The following is a 23,046-nucleotide window of genomic DNA, read 5'->3' as shown; positions in this document are numbered from 1 at the left end:
GAGTTCAAAGTGTCAGAATGACAGCAACCTATTTTCAGGTACTCACCCACCCCCCCCCCCCCCAAGAAAAAGAAAGAAAAAAATGTATATTGAGATGCAAATGTGTCAAATGTTAGTAATTGGTGTAGCTAGATGAAGGGTAGACAGTTTATTGAGCTATCTCTTTCAGCTTTCTATAGTTTTGAAAAGTCTCGAAAAGTTGGAGAAAATAGAAACCCAGTTCCCTGGTTACTCCCTACACATAACCCCATGCTTTGCTGTCTCCATTTGCTTGCCTGTGCTAACCTATCCTGAGTAGTCTTTCCTTACAATCAGGGAAAATTTTCAAGGCCAAGCCTTGACTGCCACCTCTGCTGTGAGCATCCTGTGATCTCAAAGCTTTTTCTCTGGACCCTCGCAGTTCTCTACCTTCTCTACCCACGGTGACAGGTGCTCCTGTCTACCTTCTCTACCATACTGTAAGCTCCTGAAAGGCAGAGACTTTTCTACCTGTTGTACCATATACACAAAGAACCCAGAATATACTTTCAACCAATATTTATAAAAAAAAAAAAAAAAAAGCCATTTTCCAAGATGAAGAGTAACTTAAGCATGGAAATCTGCCTAAGTGCTCAACTTTTCCATACTCCAAAACGCTCCTGTGCAAAATCCATTAAGCACTGTTGATTTTTTGTGCTTATTCATATTCAGCGCATTTAGTTAGCAGGCTCCTATTTTTCTTAATAATTCAAATGTGCATATGCATTGGGCCTACTGATACCCAGAGGCAGTGTTTTGAATTATTTGTGAACAACTTGCGGTCACTGCTTGACGATTCTTCTCTTTTTCTTCTCTAACCCTTATCCCATCAAGATTCTGGAATGTTGTTGAAGATGGCTAGCCTGGTTTCTTATAATATTATTGAGAAGTGGTACTAAAGTACAAATCAACAAGAGAAGAGAATGGTTTCTATTACATCTTTTTCATCCTCCCACACGTTCCTTTGTGGGCCCCACTCCAGCACCCTCTTTACGAAGCTTTAGGAGGTTCTGTGTAGGGGTCTACTCCCTCACCAGTCTGTCTCCTGAGGGACAGAATTCCTGGCCTCCGTGTGATGACTCCACAATATCATGGATGTACTTAGTGCCAAGGAGCTGTATACTTTTAAGTGGTTAAAATGGTAAATTTTATGTTATGTATATTTTACCATAATATAAAAAAGTAAGAAAGAAAAAAAAGAAAAAACCATTCATGAATGCCTCCTAAGGACCTGGAGCCATGGCAAACATACATTGGCTGAATTCCTTGTACACAGGGACAGAAATATAAATCAGACTACATGACAACTTCAAAGGGGGTCTCCAAATTATTTCTATCAGAAAATCTCTTTGTGGAAGTAAGATCATTGGTAGGCACTCAGCCAACACCCTACTAGCCCCTGCCTCCATGACCTTCAAGAATGAAGCACTCAAACAACAAGATGTATTTCAAATAGTTTAATTTTAAAAATATTCTATTCAGTGCTAAAATATGTCTTCACTCACTGTTGCCCATTTCCATTTTCTTAAACTTTTTTGAACAAAAAATAAAATCACAAAGTTGAATTAAACATGCAGATTTCAAAGAAGAGGGAACTTTCTAGAAAGTCTGAGCTGAAGGAGTATTGTGGGGGATGGGTACTGTTGTCAGAACCTTAAATCCTTGCTGGGGCAGAGTCTGTGGCTGGAGGCAGGGGACTGTAGCGGGAGCAGGGGATATTGGAATAAAATGTACAGGTGAGAACAGGGAAAGCTCTACGTGTGCGTGTGTGTATTTGGTGAAGAGGATGGTTACAGCAGGGGACAAAGGACTGTCAGCAGCTGGAGAGCCCATGAGAGGCAGGATATCCTCAAGAATGGGCAGAAGTGCCAGGACAGCAGGAAACCTATACAAACTTTTCTGCCCTCTTGTAGAGAAGAGCCTTTCCCTTCCCTCCAAAGTCTCCACCAGGCCTTCTCCAACAGCAGCTTACAGGCTCCTAGCCCAATGGGAAAGTTCATAAACCTACAGTCTCCATTTAAGTTCAAGTAACTTAGGCCCTCTGTCCTCTAGAGGGTACCTTCCACATCTCCTTCCTCCTGTACAAGCGCCAGCAGCTCAGTCCAGAGGTTCTGGAGCAGAGACTGCTACCTGGAGGTGACAGATGAACCTTGGGACAGCTGATACTGGGGTGCAAAAAAGACATAAGTACTCCTTTTCTCAGGAGCAAGCAGACACAGGTGCCAGGGACAGGAAGATGATGCTACAATCCCAAGTCCTATGTCCAACCTTCCAGCCCAGAAGGCTCCTATGTGCAGGCTCTGGACCCCAGTGCTTGCCCTTATCCCAGCAACAAAGCACGCCCAGAACCAGAATGCAATAAATAGAGGCAGGGGGCCAGGAGGCAAAGGGCACCAGGATGCTGCTAGCTTTCTGATGCTGTCTGCGACACTGTGGGTTGGTCCACACAGAAGCGTTTCAGGGGTGGGGCACCTGAGTCTTCCTCTTCCTCAGCAACCTAGGAATAGTCAGAGTATGAAATTATAATAGGGCCACCCCCCTCTACCAGAACCTCCCCATTCCCCCTAATTACAGCCCAGAAACCCACCCCCAACCTTCCTGCAGACAGCATTTTCCCTTGTTGCCTCCCCCCATATTCAATGCTATAAGATCCAATTCACATCAACAGACTCCTTACTTTTTTTTTCTTTTTAGAAACTGGGAAACTGTGTTCTTACCTGTGTCTCTAGTGGAACCGGTTCTTCCTTCGTGAGGGTGGGAGGTTCATCAGCAACTTCTGAGGCAGGGAGGGAGGGCTCTGAAAAAGCAGCAAGGTCAGGGGTGCCTGGGTGGCTCAGTTGGTTAAGCAACCAACTCGATTTCGGCTTAGGGTTGTGATATCGAGACCCATGTTGGGCTCCATGTGGAGCCTGTTTAAGATTCTCTGTCTTCCCCACACCCCCAACCGCAAAAGCCGTAAGATGAGTACAACTGCACAACCTCTCCTCCCCAGGCAGGAGACTCCTGCGGAATCTGCCTCAAGCTGGGGGAGCTTCCCTAAGAGCTAGGTGAAGGTACGTTGGTGAAGAACACCACCAGCTGGAGAATTAGTATATGTTATCAGAAGAAATGTGAAGGAGGGATCCCTGGGTGGCGCAGCGGTTTGGCGCCTGCCTTTGGCCCGGGGCACGATCCTGGAGACCAGGGATCGAATCCCACGTCGGGCTCCCGGTGCATGGAGCCTGCTTCTCCCTCTGCCTGTGTCTCTGCCTCTCTCTCTCTCTCTCTGTGACTATCATAAATAAATAAAAGTTAAAAAAAAAAAAAAAGAAAGAAATGTGAAGGATACAATGCAAAGAGCATAATTTCTGAAGTCAGAAGGAGGGATACTGGACACATCCACTTCTACCGGTTATTAGCTATGCAATCCTGGACAAGCAGTTTAACCTTTCTAAGACTCCACTTCCTCATCTATACAATGGAGATAATACCTACTATTTCATAGAATTTTGTTGTTGTTGTTTTTAAAGAATTTATTCATGAGAGACACAGAAAGAGAAGCAGAGGCAGAGGCAGAGGCAGAGGGAGATACAGGCTCCCCGCAAAGAGCCCACTGCAGGACCTGACCCTAGGACCACACCCTGAGCTGAAGGCAGACACTCAACTGCTGAGCCACCCCAGGCATCCCTATTTCGTAGTTTTTGTTTTTTTTTTTAAGATTTTATTTTTACTTATTTATTCATGAGAGACACAGAAAGAGAAAAAGGCAGAGACACAGGCAGAGGGAGAAGCAGGCTCCATGCAGGGAGCCCGATGTGGGACTCGATCCCGGTTCTCCAGGATCATGCCCCAGGCTGAAGGCAGCGCTATACCGCTGAACCACCCGGGCTGCCCTTTCATAGGGTTTTTGAAAGAATTATACCAGGCATCAAATATGAAAAGTGCCTTACACAGAGTTTGGCGATCCATTATGTTGTTTGCTTTCTTTTTTCATTCCATGAGGGTAGAAAACACAACGCTTCCCCAGAAAAGCCCAAACCATTAACAAATGGTTCAAGACTCTCAGGCCCAGGGCGCCTTCTCTAACCTTCTCCTCTAAAGAAGTAAACATCAAGGACACAGGCTCCTCCAGATGCTCATCCAGGGTCAACTGCAACTCACCCTCGAGGATCTCCTGGCCCAGAGTAGGGGGCTGGGAGTCATCTGTGCGGAAGTCAGAGGTGTGTGCTGGGCTCAGGGACTCACTCTGCTGGGGGCTGGGGCTTGAGTTGGTGCTGCTGTCCACCTTGAGTTGATAGACATCAGACACGGAACTCTGGTTGCTGTTTTCATCTGAAAACCAAACATGACAAAGGCAACAGCTGAGAGTAGTAATTTTTCTTGAGAGCAACTTGGTACAGAGCTGAGGGCCTGGTGTCTCCTTAGGCAGCCACAGTCACAACCAAATGTAATGATCACTGCTCAAGACATCCCCTGAGCCAAAGGCAAACAAACAAAGGCAGGGCAAATTATTAACAGTTTAAGTTGATTAATTTAAACATTTTCTGTCTCACATCATATTCTAAGCACCAGATCCAGCCAAAACCTTTAAGTTTATGCAACATTTAGATCTCAGGAAGGTCAAGAGAGGCTTAGTAATCCTGTCTTTATTACTTACCAATTATAGTTTGGACCTGGTATTTTCTCACTGTCCAGTGGGAAGGAGTGATGTAGCTGTGCCTCCCAACCTTTCTCACAACACAGGATGAAGAGAAAATGCTAAAATCTGCCTGGCATTCTTGGCTATCTCAAGGAGGACCTTGAGGTGGTCACACTCAGGCTCTACCTCAAGGACCAAGAAATTCACACCTGAGAAGGTCTGTCTGAAGGCTACAAGTCACCACCTAAGTTAAAAATTCAGGAGTCAAAAACTTGTTTGTCTCCCTCACCTGCAGCAGCTGGTCAACAAATCTGGTCCATCCAACTGCTCTGACATCACTTATGTTCATTCCTTCCTCTCCTGCCACTTTAGGTCAGGCCTCATTATCTCTAGCCTGGCTTCCTGCAACAGCCACCTGACTGTCCTTCCTTCAGTCTCCTGTACTCACACCTGTGCTTCTCACTACTGCTGGAGTGATCATTCTAAATCCTTCAGTGGTTCTCTGCTGCCCAAAGGATATAATCCAAACTCCAGGGTTTCCCTGGGCAGGCACAGATGGCCCTATTGCAACCCACAAAATCTTTTGTGGTATCTAAACTCACTGCCTGCTGTTCTAACACACACAAGCGTTGGCTCTGGCCAAGGGAACTAACCTAAGATCCGCTTCATGCACAGATGTCTGGTAGGACTTGCTCTTTCCAGTCTTCCTGGAGAGCCCCGATACATGCCACTGTTCAGCTCAAGCATCACTTCCTCCATGGAGCCCTGTGTTCCAGGCTCCCTTGGGTGGAAATGACTACCCTCTTTATTATGCTCCTGTTGTAACCTATGCACACCTACATTCATTATTTTATACGCCAATTTCCTTCCACAATACTCTGTGCAAGCAGGCTTTGTGGCTTACTTGTCCTGGGATATCCAGGGCAACACACATTATCTGGCACATAGTAGGAGTTCATTAAATGTTCACTGAATGAAAGGGATGGGATGGTGCCCAGACTGAGGAAATGGAGCCTCCTATGTCTCCCAGAGCTCCCAGAGCTGATTATTGGACACCCCACACATAGCTAGAAGACTGTTCCCTTGTATTCTCCTTTCTCCATCATACTCATTGACCTTAGCAGGCAGTGGAGAGGTGGGGAGGGGGAATACCTGCACACTCCCAGTCTCATTCCAAAGGGAAAATTGTACACCCTTTCTAGTCTTTACTTCTACAAAGATCAGGATCTTCTACCCTAAAACAGAAGCAGCATTTTACTACAAAAAGAATAAAGTTCCATTACTTTTAAGCTTAGGCAAACACTTCTCTGAGCATAGGCTTCCTTCAACAGGGCTGATAACTGCCTGCTTTACATCATAGGCTGAGGTAAGGATAAAAACAAGAAGTTCACATGCAAGTCCTTCTGAACAGCAGCCACCACACAGGTGTGAAGGTAGTCCTGGGCCTGCAGTGCCAGGTGGGGCATTTACTGAAGACCGGTTCAGGAGGTGGAACTTTGCTCAAAGTGGAGAGGAGAGGCCCTGGCTTTGGGTGGCCTACTCTAAGACACTATCATTATCAAACATACAATCTAAAGAAAAGAGCTTCTGATCCAGAAAGCCAGGACCTAACACAGGGTCTGTCACTTACTGGTTATGTACTTTGAGATATAGAACTTCACCTCTCTGAGCCTTGGTTTCCCTAAATAGAAAACGAAGTTCCAATCATCTACCTTGCAGGGTTGTTATGTGGTTTAAACAAAAAGATGATGTGAAGTGCCAGCAAGATACCAGCAGAACAGCAGGCACTGAAGTGACACATGGAACTATTCTTCTCATTCTTAATGGGTTCAGCTAAGTGCTGCTTTTCCTGCAAGGAAGACATATGGATGCAACTCACCCTGGAATTCAAGAAGGAGAGAGGAATTGGCTGAGGCATCAGAGGGAAAGCCATTAGGTTCCCGGGCTGCTGAACTGTTCGATTTTGACTTTTCTTTCTAGAAAAGGAAAAAAAGAGGAATATGACAGAGCCAAGTAGGAGACCCACAGAAAGGGAGAAGGGTGCTATGTGAGACACCACAGAGGTCTGGATTAGGACTGAATAGGAATAATGACAACAGTGTGAAAATCCAGGAGCCAAAGAATAACAGAATCCTGGACGAGGTGTCCTCAAGCCTTGGTGTCTCTATCTTGTAAAATGGATCCTGCCAGCACTAATGTCATGACTCAGAAGTAAGGGGCAGATACACAGGCTTCCACTAGAGCTCCTGTGGTTCTCTTCTGCTTTCTACCCTGAGCAGAATGCTCTATCTCACCCTTCCCTATGTGGATGGATGAGAAATACAGAGTACTCATTTGAGAAGGATTCCTGTTTTCGTAGCACAGCAGGAAAAAGGGAAAGAATGGGCCTATGATTGGACCCAAGAAGAAGTCACTTTATATATAATATAAGCAGTGATAGGACCAATCAATCCATCCATTCAGAATGATCACCCGATGTCTACCTTTGCCTATAACGTTTCCTTCAAACAGGATGTAGGTTACACACGTGGGGAAATCACATGCGAAGGTAAGCGCTAGCTTGCAACAAACAAGCCCAAAGGAAAGGAAATAAATCCATCCAAACATTTGCAAATGAGAGAATCCCAACAGCCAAAAGTTTAAATCTGGGTAATCTCAAATTTGCTAATTTATACATGTTTATTTATTATACACACATTTAATTTTTGTTATAACTTTCAATCCTCTCTTTGCAATGCATCAACTACACAAATTCATGCACCACTTTCCCTTCATTTTTCCCATATGCAGACATGATTTTAAAGCAATTACACTTCACATTTAACCACAGAAGCTGCATAAACACAATTTTTAAAAATGTATTTATTTAGAGAGAGCAAGCATGTGCTTGAGCGTGGGGAGGGGCAGAGTGAATGGCAGAGGGAAAAAGTGAGAGAGAATCCCAAGCAAACTCCATATTGAGCACAGAGCCCAATACACCATGATCATGACCTGAGCCAAAATCAAGAGTCAGATGCCCAATCAACCAAGGCGTCCCCACTGAAAACTTTTAAATGTACACTACATGAAGTTTGTGCCAATTTTTTAAAAAGATTTTATTTATTTACTCATGAGAGAGGCAGAGAGAGACAGGCAGAGACATAGCAGAGGGAAAAGCAGGCTCCATGCAGGAAGCCTGATGCGGACCTTGATCCCAGAACTCCAGGATCACGTCCTGAGCTAAAGACAGACACTCAAGCGCTGAACCACCTAGGCGTCCCTAGTTTGTGCCAATCTACTCTCTCATCAGTGATATCTCACTTCCTTGATCCTTCCCACTTCACCATTTTGATCATCATTTCCAATTTTTCCTAATGTAGCAGGTCTATATTAGTACCTTAGAAGATGGCACACGACCATGGACCACTGGAGGGCAGATAAACTGAGAGGCCTCAGCAAACACTGTGAGAAGCCCTTGGGAAACACAAAGGGAAGAGGGTCCTGGGCAGAGATGGGGAGGGGACTTCTACCGGTGCTTCTCACCCCATTTTCATGCCCAAGAGATTTAACTGCCTGACTTTTGGCCCTTTTGGGTAATAGAACCACTAGAGCCAGGGCTGGATGAAAAATCAAGGATGACTCCAGAGCTCCCCTAACTTTCATCCACCAGTCCCCTGGGGCTGGCAATGACATGGAAGGATGGCAGCTCCCAGATAAAGGTAGCACTGAAGACTGGTACTAGAGAGTTCCCTGGGAGGCAGGGGAAGAGGGGGCAAGGGAAAGGCTGAATCCTGAAGCTCACTCAATAATCTGAATTCACTCAGAGGGAAACCAGAGCCTGGAGCTTATATCCTCCTTCAGTTAGGTACTGCTCGCCAAGGCAGCTCAGAGTCCCCAGGGAATAAAAAAGGAGTGCACAGAAAAAACTAACCAGACACTGCACCATTAAAGACAATAAACAGAACAAGCTATGCCAGAAGGAGACTAACAGAACACAAGAATTTAAATAAAACGTTAAGTCTCGGGGCCTGGGTAGCTCAGTCAGTTGGGAATCCAACTCTTGATTTTGGCTCAGGCCATGACCTCAGGGTCATGAGATTGAGTCCTCCCCACCAACTTTGGGCTTGGCCTGAGTGTGGAGCCTGCTTAGGATTCTTTCTCTCCCTCTGCCCCTCTCCCCACCCCCAACTTGTGCCTGATGCTCTCTCCCTAAAAAAAAAGAAAAGAAATATTAAAAATTCTTCTCAGAAAGATAAGGATACTGGAAAGTTGTTTTGAAGAACCACCAATTGAGGAAATTTTGTATGAACAATTATTGAAAATAAAAATTACGTGAATGAGTCTAGTAGCAGAAATAGATACAGCTAAAAATGAGCAAAAATTGGACTGAGAAATCAGAACACAGAGAAAAGAATGAAGAGATGAAACAAAAGGAAAGGGAAAAAATAAAGAAGCTAGATATGAACACCACAGGATATTCTTACAGAAGTCCTAGGAGAACAAAGACAGGAAAGAAAGTCTAGAAGTTTCCCGGAATACAAGAGGACCACCTATGAAGAATCAAGAAGAATTAGTCTGACATTAGATTGCTCAATAGTAAAACCAGAAGCAAAACAATTGAGTAATAGTTTCAAAATGCTGAAAGAAAATAATTTTGAACCTAGCATTTCAGATGTAGGTAAAATGATCAGATAAACATGAAAATGAAACAAAGGTATTTTCAAGAGTAAAAAGATATTTTCAGAAAGTTTTCTCCACAAAAACTCTCTTTAACAAAACTCTTGAAGGATACATTCCAAGAAAAGACATGAATCTAGGAGAAACCAATAATAAATAGGTACAGTTAGTATATAATCAGTAACACTTACTTTGTCTAACTAAGCAATGACTAAAACAAGAAATATTTGTAAAAACTGAAATACATGAACTGAATATCAGATCTGAAATTCCAGTCAAAACTAAGGACAGGGTAGGGATGGAAGTGGGGGGAGGGGTGAAAGAGAAGTGGTTAAAAATGTGTCATGAGTATTGAGTATTACCAAGTTCCAAGGGTAAATGCAGATTTTTAAAGATTTTATTTATTTATTCATGAGAGACATACAGAGAGAGGCAGAGATATAGGCAGAAAGAGAAGCACGCTGCAATGTGGGACTCAATCCTAGGACCCCAGGATCACAGCCTGAGCCAAAGGCAAATGCTCAACCACTGAGCTACCCAGGTGCCCTAAATGCAAATTTTGATAAGCTTCACACATTGACAGGGAAATATAGTAAGTATAAGTCTTATTAAGTTAGAGGCAGACAATAGAAAAATGAAAATACAGAACTTTCAAATCAACAAAGAAAAATTTGTTTAGCTATCATGAGAAGAAGACAGAAAAGAAGAGCATATTATGGCAGAAATCCTTGTCCATATTAATAGAATTTTTAGGTGGTCACACTTCCCCAGCCTTCCTGGACCCTACATGTCATACAAACTATTACAAACACACATAGCAAGTATATATGTCCCGAGGCAATTTCTAGGAGATTCCTACTAAAATTCATGAAAATTCCATCTGCCCATCCTTCCAATCCTCTGCTGTCTAGAGCCTAAATATGTAGAATGAATGGCTGGACCTTGACCTTGGAATACAAGGTCAAAACTAGAGCAGAGGAATGGGGAGTTATTTAATGGGTATAGAGTTTAGTTTTGCAAGATGAAGAAGCCTGGAGAAACTGTACACTTAAACATAAAAAATAAAAAAAATATACTGTACACTTAAAAAAATGGTTAAGATGGTAAATTTTATGGTACATATCCTTTATCATAATTTAAAATAAACTAAAATTAAGTCATTACTCTCTTAAAAAATTAAAAAAAAAAAAAAAAAAAAAGGAGCAGAAAGGTTGGAAGAAGCCTGGGCCCTGGGGACTTCTGGAGATCCATAACGAGTCCTGGATTGCATGCTTCTATTCCTCTAAGAAAAAGAGTAAAATAAACTTCTTAAGCCATTGCTATTTTGAGTTTTCTGTCACCCACAGCAAAACCTAATGCTGATACACCCAATAAAAAAACACGAAACAGGGATCCCTGGGTGGCGCAGCGGTTTAGCGCCTGCCTTTGGCCCAGGGTGCGATCCTGGAGACCCGGGATCGAATCCCACGTCGGGCTCCGGTGCATGGAGCCTGCTTCTCCCTCTGCCTGTGTCTCTGACTCTCTCTCTCTCTATCTCACTGTGTGACTATCATAAATAAAAAAAAATAAAAAAAAAAAAACACGAAACAGAATTTCAAGACATACCAATCAAACATAAATCAAAAGGAGACAGGGTAGAAATTATAATGTCAAAGTTGAATTTGAGGTGAAAAAGGGCTGGATATAAAGGACAAAGAAGGACATTACATGCTGGTAAAATGAATGACAGGTGAAGATAATATAATAATAATGGCACAATCATAAATACACCAAAAACAGAGCTTCAAACATAAAGTAACAAGTGACTCATCAGCCATGAAGAAGCAAACAAGTCAACAATTTAACACACCCTTCTCAGAAACAGTTAAGACAAACATAAAAAAAAAGCAAAGATACAGAAGATTTGAGTAACATAATAAATGCTTCAATTATTTAATTTCATATCTAGAGAGTATATTTTATTTTATTTTATTTTATTTTATTTTATTTTAAAGATTTTATTTATTTATTCATGAGAGACACAGACAGAGAGAGAGTAAGGCAGAGACACAGGCAGAGGGAGAAGCAGGCTCCATGCAGAAGCCTGATGTGGGACTCAATCCCGGGACTCCAGGATCACGCCCTGGACCGAAGGCAGGCACTAAACCGCTGAGCCACCCAGGGATCCCCTAGAGAGTATATTTTAATCACAAGTGAATGATCTGAAAATCATGTACCAGAACAGATCACCAAAAAAGTTCCAATAATCCCAAAGAACTAATATCCTACCAATTTAATAAAATCAGTACACCCATTTTTTAAAAGATTTTATTTATTTATTCATGAGAGGCAGAGACATAGGCAGAGGGAGAAGCAGGCTCCCTGCAGGGAGCCCGATGCAGTACTCTATCCTGGAACTCAAGGATCACACCCTGAGATGAAGGTAGACACTCAACCACTGAACCATCCAGGCATCCCAATCAGTACACCAATTAAAAAGAAATAGTTCAAAAATAATCTAACACATCTAGAAATTAAAAATAATTATATTAAATAAACTTTGGATTAAAGAGGAAATCAAACCAAACTCTTAAAAAGAGTTTTAAGTTTATGAAAAACTTAAAACTTAATTACTCCCTCAAAAAAAAAAAAACAAAAAACAAAAACCTTAATTACCCCACTGATGACATTCATACATGTCAAAATTTGGGAGATGACTAAAGTGAAATATACTTCATTTTTAATGAATCTCTATGTCCGGGAACCCTGGGTGGCGCAGCGGTTTAGTGCCTGCCTTTGGCCCAGGGCGCGATCCTGGAGACCCAGGATCGAATCCCATGTCGGGCTCCCGGGGAATGGAGCCTGCTTCTCCCTCTGCCTATGTCTCTGCCTCTCTCTCTCTCTCTGTGTGACTATCATAAAAAAAAAAAAAAAAAAAAAACCTAAAAAAAAAAGAATCTCTATGTCCAACGTGGGCCTCAAACTCATGACCGTGAGATCAAGAGTTGCACGTTCTACCAAGTGAGCCAGGCAGGTGCCCCAAAAGCAAAGTACATTTAAAAAAAAAAAGGGGGTATCTGGCTGGTTCAGTCAGAGGAGCATGTGAGTCTTGATCTCAGGGTTGTGAGTTCAAGTCCTACGTTGGGCAGAGATTACTTAAATAAATAAAACTTTAAAAAAAATAAAAATAATTTTTTAAAACTAGAAAAAAAGGAAGTTCAATACAATAGGCTAGAAAAAGAACAGAGTAAACTCAGTAAAACAAAAAGGAAATAATGGCAAAAACTAATTAAATAGAGAACAAAGCAAACAAAAGATCAACAAAAATTACAAGATTTTTAAAATAAAGGCTTTAGGAGAGACAATAAATCAGATCATATTGGGATCCCTGGGTGGCGCAGTGGTTTAGCGCCTGCCTTTGGCCCAGGGCGCGATCCTGGAGACCCGGGATCGAATCCCACGTCAGGCTCCCGGTGCATGGAGCCTGCTTCTCCCTCTGCCTGTGTCTCTGCCTCTCTCTCTCTCTCTCTGTGACTATCATAAATAAATAAAAATTAAAAAAAAATTTATAAAAAAATCAGATCATATTATGGGAAAAACAACACATGTAAAAAAGGTAAAATAATTATCAATATAACGAAGACTTTAAGGTACATAATAATATTATGAATAACTAACTGCATACCAACACATGTGAAAACTCTGATCAGTGTTCAGAGGTACTGTTGGCATCTGAGCAGCCCAATTAATTCCTCATTGTACAAAGACTGAGTCATGCACTACTAAAACTTCAGCATTACTGGCCAACCGAAAAGTACCCTGCCTCATTTCTAAACACAACTGGAGAAATGAAGAATGTGGATGACCTAGCACTGAACCCTATTAAAGAACCAATGGCCTATTTGGAATGCATAGTTTCTAGGAAGTATATAAAATGCAGAATAAGTACAAAAAAAAGGAGAAAACCTAAATACATCAATCACCATTAAAGTTACCATGATGATAATCAACATCCCTCTACTAAAGGCCCAGAGAGTACTAAAGGTGACCTCTACCAAACTTCCTCATTTTATACTAGTTGTTCTAGAAATCAAAAAAGGGGAAATTGCCTAACTTGTTTTAGGAGGTGAATGTAATTTTAATATCATAACAAGGTAAAGATAGCATAATAAAAGAAAATTATAGACCAATTTAACTTATGAACCAGATGCAAATATCTTAAATGTAATATCTATGAATGGACTACTACATCCTATGGGGGGAAAGAAAGCAGATCCAAGTAGAATATCTTTTAGGGATACAAGAATGTAAAAGTTTCAACATCAGAAATTTAGTAATATAATTCAGCATACTAATACATCACAGATGAGAGAAGGAAAATTGCATGAATACTTCAGTAAATGCAGGAAAAGCAGCTGGATAAAGTCCAACATCTATCCATAATTTTTTTGTTTTTGTTTGTTTTTTTAAGATTTTATTTATTCATTCATGGGAGACACAGAGACATAGAGGGAGAAGCAGGCTCTCCACAGGAAGCCTGATGTGGGACTCAATCCCCGGACCTGAGATCCCCTAAGCCAAAGGCAGATGCTCAAGCACTGAGCCACCCAGGCATCCCTCTATTCATAATTTTTAATGAATCTTAGAAAAATAAAAAGAGAAGTGAATTGTTATTTTGATAAGGCTATCTTCCCAAGAACCTACAGCAAGAGAGAAAATTCATCCTACTTAATAAATACAAAATACTGATGGTAAATAAAAGTTACTTTAGCCCAGGAGGAAAGTACAATAACAACAAAATGGAGAGCTCAAAATCAGATCTAGATATGAATACAGCACACAACAGAGATAACATCACAAATCAGTAAAGGATATGTTGTTTTTTGTTTTTTTTTTAATGATAGTCACACAGAGAGAGAGAAAGAGGCAGAGACACAGGCAGAGGGAGAAGCAGGCTCCATGCACCGGGAGCCCGACGTGGGATTCGATCCCGGGCCTCCAGGATCGTGCCCTGGGCCAAAGGCAGGCGCCAAACCGCTGCGCCACCCAGGGATCCCCCTTTTTTTTTTTTATGATAAGGGATAAGTTATTTAGTAAATAGTATTAGGGCAAATAGCTCTCTGTACGAAGGAAAAATAAAATTAGATCCGTATCTCCATCACTAAAGAAAAACAACACAAAACATAACAATACATGTTGTTTGGAGATGTTGTTTATGATCATGCAATGCAGAATAATTTTGAAACAAGAGTCAAAAAGCAAAAGCTGAGGTACCAGGGTGGCTCAGCTGGTTAAGCATCTGCCTTTGGCTCAGGTCATGATCCTGAGGTCCTGGGATGGAGCACCTCCTCCCAGCTCCCTGCTCAGCAGGGAACCTGCTCCCCCCCACCACCACTCCCTTTGCTTGTTTTCTCTCTCAAATCTTTATAAAAACAAACAAACAAAACAACCAAACAAAAAACCCACGAAAAACAAAAGCCGTAAGAAAAAACTAATTTGACACAAAAAATTTAAAGGAATTAAAGGCTGTTACTCACAGTTATTAGACAGGCAACGTGTTAGACAAAGGTATCTGCAATGTACAAAACTAACCAGAGTTTTTTGTACCTAGAATATTAACAAATAATCCATGCAAATCAGAAAGGGAAAGACAGGAAACCCAACATAAGCAAAAGAAATCAGAGAAGGTATTTATTTTATTTTTTATTTATTTTATTTTTTTTTTTTTTTGGTATTTAAATGGATAAAAAGGAAATCTGAATGGAAACCTGAAGAGATGAAGTCATTCACCTCATGAGTCATCAGAGAAATGTAAAATAAACAAAGAGATCTAGCAGACTGGCAGGACTGGTAGTATCAACTGCTGGTGAAATAGAAATGTGAACCCCCTGGCACTCCTGGGGAAGTGTACTAACTACACTGGTGCAGCCCTAAGAGAGAGACTGGGCAGCAGTTAGAAAAAACAATTGGCACGTACACCTTAACAGCAATCTCACTCCTGGGCATTTATCCCAGAAGTCATCTAGAAGAATGGTTTAAGGGATGTCCATTGCAACCACCTGTGCTCCCAAAAAACTGGATGCAAACACACAGAAACACCCATATTCAGACACGTGAAATATGGCAAACGTGGCTCTACAAAGCGGGAGGAAAAGAACAGTCTTTTCAATAAATGGTGTTGGGACAAATGTACATCCAGGTGGAAAAAAATGAAAATTGGCCCATACTTCAAAATATACAAAAATCAATGCCAAGTGTGTTATAAATAAGAACTGAATAGAAGACTCTATGGAAGATTATCTTTGTGGGCTCAAAGAAGGAAAAGATTTTAAGACATTTAATAGTACTTACTAACTTTAAAGGAAAAGATTAATTATTTTGTCCACATTAAAATTAACAACTTCTGTGACAAGGCAGCCTAAAGTAAAGACAGTACAAAGGGAAGCCGTGGAATAGAAAAAGGTATGGATAGTATATAATCAAGAAAGGATTTGTTTGTCTAGAACACCGAGAATTCCTACAAGTCATAAGGAAAAAACAACCAAATGGACTTAAAGAGGCACTTCCTGAAACAGGAAATTAGAAAAGTTCAAGCCTAAACACTGAAAAGGTGCTCAATCTCATTAGTAATTACATAGTCACCAAATTGAAATCCCAAAATATCTTTACATGTAAGAAATAATAGCAACTGTTGATGAGGGTTTGGAGCTCTGAGAACTCTCCTGGTGGGAATACAAAATGGGTACAATCACTCTGAGAAAGTTTAGCATTAGCTACTACTATAGTTCAATATACCCATACTCTCAACACTCAGCAATTCCACTCCTAGGAGCAAATCCTAGGAAAACCCCCACATATGCTGACCCATAAACTGAATAAGAACGTTCACCAGGAACATTGTTCCTATTACCCTAAACTGGGAACAACTCAAATATCCATCTACAGGAGGACCAGAGAGGTAAATCATGGTACAGGCCTATAATATTCCATATAGCAACGAAAAGGGACAAATGGTTCCAAAGACAACATGGATGAATTTCACAAACACAACGCTGAGCAAAAAAAGCAAGACACACAAAAATAGATCCTTTATAATGCCATTTACATAAAGTTAAAAGTGTTTACAAATGCGTACAGCAGTGATAAGAAAAGCAAAAGTAGGAGGGAGGCTTCCTCTGGCGAGGGAAGGGAAGCCAGAAAGAGTTAAACAGAGGCCTCTGGGGAAATGAGCAATGCTGTTTTTTGACCTGGGTGGTTTTTACAAGGGTACTAGCTTTATGTTTTTTCATTATACCATATTATGTTTTATATATTTTTCTGTATGTGTCTTCTATTTGAACTTTTTGAAAACAATTAGGGAAAAAAAGTTGGGAGACCATCTCAGTGTTTATCACTCAGGGAAGGTGTAGATGTATGTGGTCACTGCATATAAGAGAATACGACATAAAATTCAAAGGTAGTAACTCTATTTACAATTATAGAAACATGGATAGTTCTCAAAAACAAGGTTGAACAAAAGAAAAGAAATGGGTTTTTAGTACAATGCTCTATAAATTTTAAAGAGCAAACATGATACAATGCTATGTATTTTTCTTTAAAGATTTACTTATTCGAGATAGAGTCAGAGATATCACACTCACCACAGCATGAACAGGAGGGGAAGAGGGAGACAGAGAGAGAATCTGAAGCAGACTCTACAATGAGTGCAGAGCCTGACATGGGGCTCAATCTAACAACCCAAAACCAAGAGCTGGACACTCAACCAACTACACCATCCAGGTACCCCAAAGCCATGTATTTTTCAAGAATACACAAATATCCATATAAACCCACAGAAAAGGAATCAGAAAAGTATAGATACATATAAAACACAGGGCACTTGGGTGGCTCAGCGATTGAGTGTCTGCCTTTGGCTCAGGTCATGATTCCCCAGGGTCCTGGGATCGAGTCCCACATCGGGCTCCCCACAGGTAGCCTGCTTCTCCCTCTGCCTATGTCTCTGTCTCTCTCTCTGTGTGTCTCTCATGAATAAATAAAATCTTAAAAAAAAAAAAAAAACAAACAGCCATCCATATAAGTCCATGGAAGAGGAATTACAAAAGTATATATACATATAAAACACATACAATAGACTATATAGTGAACAGCTAATCAGATAAGAGCAAGTTAGCAAATTTTTTCTCACAGGGCCAGATAAATACTTTAGGCTTTGCAAGCATTTAGGTCTTATGGCAACTACTCAATTCTGCCATTATAACTCAAAAGCAGCCACAGACAATAAGGAAACCAATGTGCATAGTTATATTCCAAACTGACAATCACAAGGAGCAGGCCTGCATTGTGGTTCATCAAGCCTTGAAAAAAAGGAACAGGTTAAGGAAAGGGAATAAAGGAGGGAAATAATAGTAAGACAGACTTTGCATGGATCAACCACAAAGGGTGCCATGAACTACTTTCAACTCAATTTTGGGGAATAAATTCCTTTATAATTAAGAGACAATGAAGGAAAGAACAAAAGGAAGTAAACAGTACCTTTTTGTTGTTTTGATTTTCTTCCACACTTACCTCCTTGCTGTCTGTCACAGGAACCCATTTAAATATCCTAAGAGATGTGTCACCCACAGTCACCCACTTTTTCTCCCTGAAAGAAAGACACTTCTTAAAACCAATAAATAATGAAAGATATTTTGTTCATAATGTGATTTTCTACCTCTCAGATCATTCCTTCAGTCTTTCAAAATAATTTTTAATTTAAGCTTATTTATTTTAGTGATCTCTATACCCAACGTGTGGCTTGAGCTTACAACCTCAAAATCAAGAGTCACGTGGTCTTCCAACTGAGCCAGCCAGGTTCCTCAAGTTTCTTCAATCTTGAATGTCTTCTAAACTTCCTTTCCAGGGACGCCTCGGTGGCTCAGCAGTTAAGCATCTGCCTTCAGCTCAGGCCCTGATCCTGGGTCTGGGGATTGAGTCCTGCATGGGGCTTCCTGAGAGGAGCCCACTTCTCCCTCTGCCTATGTCTCTGCTTCTCTCTCTGTGTCTCTCATGAATGAATAAATAAAATCTTTAACAAATAAATAAACTTCCTTTCCATCAAATTACACATTAAAAAAAAATTTATTTGACAGAGAGAGAGAGCATAAGCAGGAGGAGCAGCAGGCAAAAGGAAGGGAGACAGAAAGAGAAACAGGCTTTCTGCCTGACAGGGGGCTCAATCCCAGGACACTGGGATCATGACCCGAGCTGAAGGCAACACTTAACTGACTGAATCACTCAGGTGACCCTGTACCTTACCTTTCGATGCAAAATCATCACTTCCAGAAAGACTTCTCTATCAAATTCCTTTGGCTCTGAATCTTCTGCTTGCCTTTTCTCAGTGTACCAAAGCCCTTTTTATCTTACTGACTACACTCATATCAAGTACCAGCATATTTTCACACTCAGGTATCTACCAAGCATTACTTTATTTTACAAAAATTAATTTAATTCTACTGATATTTATAAAGCCCTATTAAACAAGGCCCTGCAGGGATCCCTGGGTGGCGCGGCAGTTTGGCGCCTGCCTTTGGCCCAGGGCGCGATCCTGGAGACCCGGGATCGAATCCCACATCGGGCTCCCGGTGCATGGAGCCTGCTTCTCCCTCTGCCTATGTCTCTGCCTCTCTCTCTCTCTCTCTCTCTGTGACTATCATAAATAAATAAAAATTAAAAAAAAAAAACAAAAACAAAGAAAAACAAGGCCCTGCAGAAGATAAAGAACATGTAAGATATGGACCCTCACAGGAGCACATAGGAATAAAAAACTCAGTAAGGACATTGTTGTGACACATCAAAGTGATAAGGAAGCAGAGAAAAAGGCTGAAAGATGGTAAGGCAGGGCTATGACATGGAAGGAGAATTCCTAGGTCTCCTGTGGAACTCCAGGTTGAAACACAATTCCATTCAGAAATAATCGCAGGTGCAGAACACGATGCTTCCAAGTCTTACACTAGTTTCTGGAAGAGATTGAAGACTGAGCCACGCAAAGACTGCTTTAAGGTTTTGTCTTACAGGTAAAGTTACTTTTGAGGTAAGCCTTAAAAAAATTAAGCCTTGGGCAGCCCTGGTGTCTCAGCAGTTTAGCACCGCCGTCAGCCCAGTGATCCTGGACTCCCGGAATCAAGTCCCACGTTGGGCTCCCTGCATGGAGCCTGCTTCTCCCTCTGCCTGTGTCTCTGTGCCTCTCTCTCATGAATAAACAAATAAAATCTTAAAAAAAACATTAAGCCTTAAAAAAATTAAGCCTAGGGGCACCTGGGTGGCTCAGGGCTTGAGCATCTGCCTTTGGCTCAGGTGGTGATCCCAGGGTCCTGGGATTGAGTCCCATATCAGGCTCCCCACAGGGAGCCTGCTTCTCCCTCTGCCTATGTCTCTGCCTCTCTGTGTCTCTCATGAATAAATAAATAAAATCTTTTTTAAAAAGTTAAGCCTAAAAAAAAATTTTCCCCCAGTTTTGGGGGAATGCAAGTGACATTCTTGAATAAGGATTAGATTATGGACAAGCAGAGCTGGGGAGCCTGAAGAATGACTTGTGAAAGTTTCAAATCCAAATGTGAGGTTCCAGAAAAGCAAAAAAAGCAAGTGTTGTGACTGCTGATATTGATGATGCCGTTCAACAAACAGAAAGAAGAATCAACTACAGACTTAGCAAACTGAAATTAATTCCTGGACTGAGCACTCCACTTCCTCATGATCCTGTGCTAGACCTTGGGCACACAGGCAGCAAGATGTACAGTCCCTACCCTCACAGAGCCTCATTCCAATTGGAAACAGAAATCAAACAACTCATTTCATAGTTGCTTAATCATTAGACTTAACCACATCAAACTGCCACTTCAGTTAAGTTAAAAAGTCAAATATAGGAAATGTCTTATTGGGATCCCTGGGTGGCGCAGTGGTTTGGCGCCTGCCTTTGGCTCAGGGCGTGATCCTGGAGACCCGGGATCGAATCCCACGTCGGGCTCCTGGTGCATGGAGCCTGCTTCTCCCTCTGCCTGTCTCTGCCTCTCTCTCTCTGTGACTATCATAAATAAATAAAAATAAAAATAAAAAAAAAAAGGAAATGTCTTATTATTCAATCTAATACAATTGTGGAAAGTTCTATGAAGGGGACCTGATTTAGATTAGAAATCTTAAAAGGTGTCCCTTGAGAAAGCAATTTTTGTGAGTAGTTAACTGGTCAAGGAATGAGTAGTTAACTAGTCAAGGAGGAGAAGGTAGATGATACCAGGCTTCCTGTGGCTCCCGCTGAAAGATGGCAAGCCACACGGGGAAAGAGGGCAGTCTGAGCCAGTCCAGTGAGGTAGGAAGACCATCTTTGGTCTTTAACCTAAGAGCAAGAAGAGGTCACTGAAGCATTGTTTCTATAGCAGGGGAATGCTATGATAATATTTACACTGAAAAGTGAAATCACTCTGAGTGCAATGTGATGAATGGACTGGGTAATGAGAGTTGAAGAAAGCCAAGAGTTCCAGATGAGAGAGGATGGTCCTCTGGCCAGACTGCTGGGGCTGGGGGTCAGGGTTCAGCAGAGATGGCCAGAAGAAAAGGAAAGGTGTGCTGATTCTTAGGTTTCACCAAAAAACAAACAAACCCCAACCCTAGGAGGATTAGATTTGGAGGGAAAAAAATCATTAATTATTTAATATATATGAATCTCAACTACATATAAAGCTCTTATATATAAAGAAATAAGGAGGGGCAGCCCAGGTGGCCCAGTGGTTTAGTGCCGCCTTCAGCCCAGGGTGTGATCCTGGAGTCCCGGGATCGAGTCCCAGGTCAAGCTCCCTGCGTGGAGCCTGTTTCTCTCTCTGCCTGTGTCTCAGCCTCTCTCTCTCTCTCTCTGTCATGAATAAATAAAATCGGAAGGAAAGGAAGGAAGGAAGGAACTTGTGAGGGAGGGGGATCCCTGGGTGGCCCAGCGGTTTAGCGCCTGCCTTTGGCCCAGGGCGCCATCCTGGAGTCCCGGGATCGAGTCCCACGTCGGACTCCTGGCACGGAGCCTGCCTCTCTCTATGTCTATAATTAAATAAATAAATAAATAAATAAATCTTAAAAAAAAAAAAAAAAGGTACTTGTGAGGGAAACGAAGAGACACGCAAAAACAAAAACAACACCTGAAGTAATGATGCCCCTGGAGTGGATAGAGGTCTCTGGAAGGAAGGCTAACCCCTACCTGGGCTTTAAAACTATTACTAGCAGTCGGCCAGATTAAAAGACTCAAGAAGTTGGAGCAAACAGTTGGCTGTTAAACTTTTAATGTGATGATGCATCGAAGTTCCTGATACAAAACAGGCGGCCAACCGGCCCTGCAATGAACATCACACAAGCCGTTTCCAAATGAGGGTAGGTCTCGACGACTGCTTTATCAACAGCCTACCCAGCTGGCGGCGTGCGGGCCAGTGCACTGGGGGGAAAGGCGGGTTTTGATTCCCTTGACCACGGCTGCTCCCGTGACAGGTTTAGCGAGCAGCTCTCACCAAACTTAAAACGAGTTAACACGTAGAGCGCTCGGCCTGGCTGGCGGGAAACCCCCCGAGACTGTCAGCTACCACGCCGGGCAGCTCAGAGGCAGCAAGGCTCCCGAGACCCGCCGGGTGGGGCGCGGCGCGCGAACGAGGCCACGCAGCCACCACGGCGGCCGGAAGCCCGCAGCCCCTCCGGGAGACGCGCGGCCCTCGGGCAGGTGGGCGGGCCCGCGAGCCGGGCGACCCCCTGATTGGCGGCAGCCGGCGCGCCCTCTGACCTCACGCCGACGCGAGCTGCACCCTCCTCCCGCCTTCTCCCGCTCCCCCCTCCCCCCAGCGCCTGCCGGTCGGCGCCCACCCCGCCAGCCAGTCTCGCGCTCCTCTGGGCCTGGGCTGGCGACCCCGCCGGCACCCTCGGGTCCGGCCCCTCACCATTTCCGCACTTTCTCGATGGCCGCCATCACCTTCTTGATGTCGTCCTTGGCCCGGCTGCGGGTCTCTGCCCGGACCGACCGGCCCGACATGGCGGCAGCGGGAGCGGCGGGGGCCGGGGCACTGCTCCCAAGACCCAGGGAATCGCGCGCCTCACGCACCGCCGCCTGCCCGCCGCAGCAGCGTCACCGCAGCCGTCGCCCCCTCCGTGCGCGCGTGCGCGAGGAAGCGCGCGCACCCGCCCGCCTCTTGGGGCTCGAGGCCTCAGCGCGCCTGCGCGCCCCGCCCCGGGCGGCCCTCCCTGGGCGCCCCAGGAGTCTCCCGTCTGCCCCCGTGCAGGCCGCGGTTCGCGAAGAGCGGCGGCACGTGCTGCGGGCAAGGCGAGGTGCGAGGCGCTGCCCGTGGGCTCCCTTTCGGGGTTTGGAGGTCGGCACCTTTGCCCTCTTGCCGGGGTTGCTGCCTTTAGCTACGTGTTATGCATTTGACCCGAACGGGTGCGCGGTTCTGTTGCCTCTCCTCTCCAGCTCCCTTGCTTTCCGGATAGTACTGTTGTGCTCTAACCACAGAATCTCACACCTTAATTCAGTATATTCTCCTAACTTGGCACACACCGGCTCCCTTCCTGGAATTCTCATCACTTTACCTGTGAACTGACCACGTAGTCTACTAACATCCAGATCCAACTCAGAGAAGCCTTCCCCTGCTATCCTCAGGTTCCGCTTAGCACTCTACATCACTGTCTGATTTAATCCTGCAGTCGTTGACTGAGTGGTGCTTGCGTTCTGCAAGGCTACGTGGCCAATGCTGAGGACAAAACCTGGGTTTTTGCCTTCAAAG

The 23,046-nt window shown here is 43.2% G+C and overlaps 1 protein-coding gene across 2 annotated transcripts; it reads right to left on the bottom strand.

Moving 5' to 3' along the window:
- Nucleotides 1-1,460: 1,460 nt before the first annotated feature.
- On the bottom strand, nt 1,461-22,426 carry BCL7B (BAF chromatin remodeling complex subunit BCL7B). 2 transcript variants are annotated; one of them, XM_038539119.1, is made up of 6 exons: nt 22,210-22,426; nt 17,837-17,912; nt 6,516-6,612; nt 4,159-4,329; nt 2,736-2,815; nt 1,461-2,515 (listed from the first exon to the last, which is right to left on the bottom strand). In XM_038539119.1, exons 1-6 carry the CDS (start codon nt 22,299-22,301, stop codon nt 2,423-2,425), a joined length of 609 nt encoding a protein of 202 aa, XP_038395047.1. In that variant the 5' UTR covers nt 22,302-22,426; the 3' UTR covers nt 1,461-2,422. The 2 variants fall into 2 exon arrangements, with proteins under 2 accessions (XP_038395047.1, XP_038395048.1); XM_038539120.1 differs by having other exon boundaries at nt 17,837-17,929; nt 22,210-22,339.
- Nucleotides 22,427-23,046: the final 620 nt, after the last annotated feature.

This window comes from Canis lupus, chromosome 6 (genome assembly GCF_011100685.1).
Source record: "Canis lupus familiaris isolate Mischka breed German Shepherd chromosome 6, alternate assembly UU_Cfam_GSD_1.0, whole genome shotgun sequence".
NCBI classification, from domain to species: Eukaryota; Metazoa; Chordata; class Mammalia; order Carnivora; family Canidae; genus Canis; species Canis lupus.
This window is presented reverse-complemented; position numbering and strand designations above follow the sequence as displayed.

Bases quoted from the DNA above. Each gene is read 5' to 3' on its own strand.
- BCL7B (XM_038539119.1), bottom strand. From the start codon at position 22,301: ATGTCGGGCCGGTCGGTCCGGGCAGAGACCCGCAGCCGGGCCAAGGAC. The intron at 17,913-22,209 runs GTGAGGGGCCGG...TCTTTCTTTCAG, and splicing joins ATCGAGAAAGTGCGGAAATG to GGAGAAAAAGTGGGTGACTG. The intron at 2,816-4,158 runs GTGAGTTGCAGT...CTGCTTTTTCAG, and splicing joins GGGCCAGGAGATCCTCGAGG to AGCCCTCCCTCCCTGCCTCA.